The sequence below is a fragment of the Siniperca chuatsi genome, linkage group LG8 (assembly GCF_020085105.1).
Source record: "Siniperca chuatsi isolate FFG_IHB_CAS linkage group LG8, ASM2008510v1, whole genome shotgun sequence".
NCBI classification, from domain to species: Eukaryota; Metazoa; Chordata; class Actinopteri; order Centrarchiformes; family Sinipercidae; genus Siniperca; species Siniperca chuatsi.
The window spans coordinates 9,232,326-9,239,555 of NC_058049.1; the positions used below are offsets into that span (position 1 = coordinate 9,232,326).

Here is a 7,230-nt window from a genome sequence, read left to right on the forward strand (position 1 = left end):
TTTGTCTTTGTATTTTGTTAGCTATCTGCATCATTCTCTAAAAAAACATCATTAAAGATCTTTGTTTTGACTGACTTCTCATGAAATCTAGTGGTTAATCAAGAAGCCTGCACATATCAACTTGACTCATTAAAACACAACTTAACAGCATGTGCTGCTTCTGAATGGGGGAAAATGATATATTTAACAATGTTAAGCTGTCATGAAGCTTCGTTTTAGTGAATCTTATTCACACATCTGATCTGCAACAAAAGGAAGTAGTCAAAGCTGAAACAATTAGTTGATAAATCAAATAGTTGATTGGCAGTAAATTCATCTCTGCCAAATTGGATAGTGAATTAATTGTTTAAGTCATGTTTCAAGGACAAACACCATGATTTCTTTTGCTCTAGCTTCTCCAATGAGAGGGTTTTCAGCTTTCCTTTATTTTATATCATTGTGAATGGAATATCTTTGGATTTTGGACTGTTTATTGGACAAAACAAGATATTTGAAGAAGTCACCTTGGTAGAAATTGTTATGCGCATTTTGTTCATTATTTTTGACATTTCATTGAATAGACAATTAATGAATTAATGCTGAACATAACCGCCAGATATTTCATAACGATAATAATTGTTAATTGCAGCCCTAGATGTTGTCATTAATTAAAACATCACCTCTTACCAAGATTCACCAGGTCATTGTGATTATAGTAGTCAGGAAGAGGCGTCAGTAGAATATAGTCAACAGGAACCAGAGACAAAGGGGGTCATGACAGAGATGCTCCTATTTGAATGTCACATGAGGACCTGCCTGATGTTCTATACGGCTTCAAAGATAATTGATGACATCACAGGCATAAACCTATTTATTCAGTTTTATGAAGGAAACGTAAATGGCAATATGATTTAGTTAATTTGGCCAGATTTATAAAGAAAACAACAGTAACGTATCAACAACAACACAGTAGACTACCCAGCAAGAATTGACAGGAAGTGAGGGCGGGTCGACGTCTGACTAGTGTCGGTGTACACCAATCACACGCTTTCTCTTGCAACAATTCTAGCCAATGGGAGTCTTCGGTGTGAAGCATACCGACCAATCGGCTTCGTGAAGGGTAGGTTTTTGAAAACGTTGGCGGCTGAGAAAGTTCAAAATATTAAGACTGGGCTTTCTTCGCTAAAACGTTCATACTAACGTTACAATTCTTCACTACGATGCAGGTAAGTTTTGGTTTTTAATGTTCGATAGCGAAATAACACTGAGCAACGGATGAGTATAACGAGCGGTTCGTGTAAACGCAAATTATATAGCTTAAATTGACACAGATTCGAGCTAACTAGCTAACGTTAGCGTTGGGTTTGCTACCTTTCTGAGCTAACTCGACACGTTATCTTGTGTTAAAATAATAAGCTGTATACATCAAATTATATACATTAGCAGGTGTTATTTAAACTAAATTAACCCGTGGAGTAGTAGGCAGTCCCTGCATTATAACATGATGCAAGGGTGCCATCTTAGCCTAACGTTACCCAAACATTGGCCTACTGAGCCGGTAACGTTATCATTTTTAAATGGAGCACAAGCTAAACTTACTTACTGAACCCACAGGAAGCACTTGCAGCTACTTAGATGTCTGTAAGTGAAAATATGACTACTATGATTATTTAAATAATAAATGGGTTTTTGTTACGTCATTACAAGGTAGTAAAACAATTACAACGACACATTTTTAAGGGTACCGACCACCCCATGTGTTCTATTAATACAATAACATTACATAGCAGATCTTTTCACAATATGGTGCTGGAAATGTAAACTGAAATACCAGACCAGAAGGAACACAGTCTAATGCAATCCAGTACAACGGTGCAGATCACTTCGGAGAGGTGTTGGTTTGATTCTGTAGTATTTTTGCTGTAAGTTAGTTTGTGGTATTGTTGTAGATATTATTTTACTGAAAGATGTTTCTACTATTTTTGTCCAAAATTTTAGAAAAAGAAGTGAGACACCACAAAGAAACCCAAAATGGCTTCTCTGATGAAAGTCAAGTGTTATTACAAGCAACTACTGGCACATTTAGGTGAAAGTCACAGTAAACAGGGAAACCAGCTGTGGGCCCTAACGCACCTGACTCAGGCTTCAGGCATCATTCGGGTTTAATAAACGTGGCACAGAATTTGCGCAAAGCAGCTGTGGATAAAATTCGGTCTGCAAAAAAAACAACCCAGAGAAAGTGTGCTATGTGGAGTCTTTTCAGGATGAATTGGTACAAACTACTTCAACATCCCGATTGCTGTGCATTCTTTAAGCATTGTCTAACAAAACAAACACAACTCAAAGCTGAGTTTCAATGACAAGAGAAGACATAAGCTCAAATGTACTGTAAGTTAATGTGAGCTGTGCGTATTTCTTTCTTCACAGAATAAGGAAAACTATGAGCCCAGGGGTTTCCAACGAACGGTAAGATGTAATATTTGTAAAATGATGTATAGATTTGCCTTTGACTGTTCAAGCAACATTTGATTACCAGCAATTGTACTACCACTGACACATTGTACTATCAGAATGCCAGTATTGGCTGATACAGGTGTGAAAATATTTGAAACTGTATTGGCTTAAACAAAAACATCTATCAATGCATTCCTAATTCTGTGTGTTTGCTTCTGAATATCAGTTAACAACCCCTAGCATGGTGGCATGCCCACAGCGTGTTCAGGTGAAGCCACGACCAGAGATGGACAGAAATGCCATCACAGGTAACATTACCCTCCTCACATACAGACAACAGTCAGACACCTCAGGAAATGTACATGTTTTGATTGTATTATCATTTTTAGGCCCTGGGAGGGAGTGTATTGGCTCATCCTCTAGTTCAGCCTCAAAGTAAGCATATTCCCTTGTACTTCTTGAGTTTGGTATTGGTTGCCAGTTCAGTTTTTTTGTAATGCTTTCAAACATCAAGTGATGGCCTCTACCATTTAGATGGAGGGGTAACATGAGTAAATCCATCTATTTTCCATCAGGAAAGTCTCCATCGATGACTTTGACATCGGTCGACCACTAGGGAAGGGCAAATTTGGTAACGTCTACCTTGCGAGGGTGAAGAAGCTGCAATCGATCGTAGCGCTGAAGGTGTTGTTCAAGTCACAGATGGAAAAGGAGGGTGTGGAGCATCAACTCAGGAGGGAGATTGAGATTCAGGCACATCTCAAGTGAGTTTCCTGAAAAAAACATTTTTCATAATCAACAGTACAACTTCCTCGCATGCTTTTTGCTACCATCTACTGATGATTACAGGAACACTTATCAAATGCTCAGATGAATTATTTACTGGTTATGTGCTTTGAGCTAAATGAAAACAGTAGTGCATTTTTGTTTGTCCTGAGCCTTTTAATGCATATTGTGATTATCTAAAGAACACCACCTGCACCAAAACTTTGGAAAATCATTTTTATTCTTCCTAAAAACAATATTATGGATATTGGGTAAAACAATATGTTTTTGGTGGACCATGCAATATTATAAATGTTAACTACAATTTATTGCAAAACTAACTCTTCAAATCTTGGTGGCAGTGCACAGGTTCAGTAACCTGAAATGCAGCTGGTGTCATTTGATTTATGACAACTTCTCATTGACTGCAATAGAGGTGTTTTTAGTTAAAGACTCATTTAAGTGGTCGTGTTTTCAATGGAGTTACTGTTTTTAGTATAAATTAGAGGTCTCTTAAAGGATGACCAGCGTTTTAATGGTGGTGCATTTTCCACAAACACTTTGTGTTTTTGTGTTTGGTTTTAAAAAGGGATAGCTTATGGGGATACCAGATTAACACATTAATTCAATAGGAATTTTGATCTTGTGCTATGAACACTCTGACTTAAAATTTATTTTGATTGGTTTTGGTAACAGTCTAAAGGCTTCCTCAAAATATAATCTGTTTTCTCCTCAGGCACCCCAACATCTTGCGCTTCTACAATTACTTCCATGACCGAAAGAGGGTGTTCTTGGTGCTCGAGTACGCCCCACGTGGTGAAATGTACAAGGAGCTACAGAGATGTGGAAGATTTGATGACCAGCGTACTGCCACCGTAAGAGTTGTTTCTGTTAGAAGGCAGAGCTTTTCATTTGTGCTATTATTGTTTTAGTCAGTAATTTGCTAATTCTCACTCACTGTGTCCTGTGTTTGAAGGGCAGTTTGGCCAGTGGACTTGATTACATCTACAATCTTGTTTTAATTATCTTGAATAGTTTGTATTATTTACGTGTTAAAATGTTGTGATGCCAACCTCTTTACATTTCCAGTACATGGAGGAGATATCTGATGCACTTTTGTATTGCCATGAGAAGAAAGTGATTCATCGTGACATCAAGCCAGAGAATCTGCTTCTCGGCTATCGTGGAGAGCTGAAAATTGCTGACTTTGGTTGGTCTGTCCATGCACCTTCTCTAAGGTGAGGACCCACAGTCCATAATGGCAACACACCACTGTGTTGTCAGAACCCGCTCGATACTGCTGTATCATGTTACATGAATCTGCTTGTTGCTGCTTCACCTCTTTGTTTTAAACCACCAGGCGTCGTACAATGTGCGGGACACTGGACTACCTCCCTCCAGAGATGATTGAAGGCCACACCCACAGTGAGAAGGTGGACCTGTGGTGCATCGGGGTCCTCTGTTACGAATGCTTGGTCGGCAACCCACCTTTTGAAACTGCCAGCCATTCAGAAACATACAAAAGAATTATGAAGGTTTGTGTTCGGTGTCTAATATATAAAAGAGGAGTTTGGGGAAAACATCTGGAACCTTTTGGGTTGCTTGAATTATTGTTCCTTCTTCTAAAACATTTTTAGAGGATGTGTTCTATTTCCTCTCTCTTACCATCTTGATATTGCGAGAGTTAAATGGACAGGGCGAGAAATGCAAGCAGTCAAACGATAAAGGTTTTTAACAAACCCCCTGGTTGGCCAAACTTAAGGAAGATAAAAGAAAGGCAACCGTAAAATGTTTCCCAACACGATCCTCTGTGTACAGTTTTCCTGTGCAATGATGGATTATCACTATTTGGTATACGCTCACTTTGACTTTTACCTCCAAACAAAGTGGTTGATATAAAATGGCTAAACTGATTACAAACTTGTACGACTACGTCTAAATGCTGCTGTTTCTTGCCCCCACGGACTTTGTTGTTGCGATGTTGCTGGGATCCCAGATCTCATTTACTTGGAGTACAATGTTATAACATTAGAAATGATGGCCAGAACTACGAAAATAAGAACTAAATTGCAATGAACTGGAACTTTCCTTTTAAATTAGCCATGTGCAAAATAGCAGTAATTGAACAATGTTGTGCTTTTCCTGGTGGTCCACACCTGTTCTGTTGAGTCATAGTCTTGTCTATGATTAACTGACAATTCTTCAAAATCATATTTTTGCAACCAAACTGTTTGGAGAATCCAAACATGGTCAAATATTTGGTCTTCGTGATATTTTTTTTTTATCTAGACAGGTTTTTATTTTCCACTAATTTGAAGAAACTTTTGTTAAAAATAAGTGTTTCAGTCCGTGAACTCTGTAGCATACCAAACCATGAGCTGACGTTGTGTAATAGTTGTTTAAAACTATGGCATAAGTATTGGGACATGATATATTGAGCATCAATCAATCTTAAAAAACAAAACAAAAAAACAAAACCTTAATGATAAACTTCAGAGTTGTGCATACCTAATGATTAAACGTCACTGCACCAGTCATTGTTCAGATTTAATGAATAAATGCTATATTACTGTTTTACAGGTGGATTTAAAGTTCCCTAAAAACATCTCAGATGGTGCACGGGACCTGATCGGCAAGCTGCTCCGCCACAACCCCATCGATCGTCTCTCACTACAGAGTGTCATTGACCACCTGTGGGTGCGCACCAACTCCCGCCGAGTCCTGCCCCCCATCTGCCCCACCAAGAAATCTTGAGCCCCCCTGGCCTGCCTGCTTACCTCCCACTGAGGGGGGTTTTATCTGTCCTTCACAACAGACTCTGGGCCAGCATGTTTTGGTTTTGCTGCCATGGGCTTTAAACTACCATTATTCTGGCATATTTGATGATGGGTATAAGTGCATACCCACTTTTTTATATTGTACAGTCACTATCTATGTCTAGTATGTTGTGTTGAGGTGTTTTGTGTTTCTATTGTCATTTATTTTCTGAAACTTTTTAAAATGGACATCTCTATTTTGGATTTCTGTATCTGACGGTGTTGACACCAAAGTACTACTGTCAAACTGAGTATATTCTCAAATAGTTCAAGATAAGGTGTTTGAGGGTTGGAGTGGAAAGCATGAGTTTATATCCCCTCAAGCTATACTTTAAATTTTAATAAAAAGTACCAAAAAAAATTGTGAACATCTAATGAATGCCTTATTATGTAACAGTATATTATAACATACGATTAGGACCTAATAACTTTAGAAAGTGTTATCAAATGCACTCAGTTGCCAGTTTATTAGGTACACCTAGCTGAAACTACTGCAGTCTAATACAAAGCTGCCCTGCAATAAACCCTACCTTTTTATAAAGGTTGTATTGTTCAGTTTTTGTTTGAACAGTTTTACAAAAGTTTTGATTCCACTTTATGGTCATTTTGGAGGCTGTAGTTTGTGAGGCGTTGTTAATATTTTATCCACCCTTTATATCAATGAGGGCAGACTAAATATTACGTTTAAACAAAAGTTGGCCATTATCACCTTAATGACTGTAGGATATATTGCAGGGCTGCCGCATTAGTTTTAACTAGGTGTACCCATAGACTATAAAAAGGGTGTACCTAACAAAACGTGTATACTCTGCAGTATGACAGTTATTAACATGTACAAAATTGCTGTTTGTGATTAACGTGTTGAGGAACTGGCAGAGCATTTCATCCGACGGTGCGTCTGAGTGAAATTCTGATTTTGAAAAGAAAATAGACGTAAGCGCTGTCATACGGTAGCGTGGCCGAGCGGTCTAAGGCGCTGGATTAAGGCTCCAGTCTCTTCGGGGGCGTGGGTTCGAATCCCACCGCTGCCATCACTTTTCCATTTTCTTTCAATTTGTATGATTGCTGTCTATCTCCACGGAAAGCTTGTGTTGTGTAGTGAAATTCTGACTATATTACACGATACGCGAGCTGACGTGCTGTAACTGAAGGCACAGGCAGTTAGAAAGGTGGTTACGTTAGGTTTATGCCTTAGAATAATATAAATGTTAGTAAC

The 7,230-nt window shown here is 38.5% G+C and overlaps 1 protein-coding gene and 1 non-coding gene across 3 annotated transcripts; both read left to right on the forward strand.

The window, feature by feature from the left end:
- Positions 1-1,053: 1,053 nt before the first annotated feature.
- aurkb (aurora kinase B) lies at positions 1,054-6,077 on the forward strand. Of its 2 annotated transcripts, none has more exons than XM_044206452.1 (9): positions 1,054-1,099; positions 2,407-2,445; positions 2,660-2,741; positions 2,823-2,868; positions 3,009-3,197; positions 3,935-4,073; positions 4,288-4,436; positions 4,559-4,733; positions 5,779-6,077. In XM_044206452.1, the coding sequence occupies exons 3-9, from the start codon at positions 2,675-2,677 to the stop codon at positions 5,950-5,952; spliced, it is 939 nt and encodes a 312-aa protein (XP_044062387.1). In that variant the 5' UTR covers positions 1,054-1,099; positions 2,407-2,445; positions 2,660-2,674; the 3' UTR covers positions 5,953-6,077. The 2 variants fall into 2 exon arrangements, with proteins under 2 accessions (XP_044062387.1, XP_044062386.1); XM_044206451.1 differs by having other exon boundaries at positions 1,080-1,205.
- Positions 6,078-6,963: 886 nt separating this feature from the next.
- On the forward strand, positions 6,964-7,045 carry trnal-aag. Its single transcript has one exon. It is a non-coding gene; the product is annotated as a tRNA-Leu (tRNA).
- The last annotated feature ends 185 nt before the right edge of the window (positions 7,046-7,230 follow it).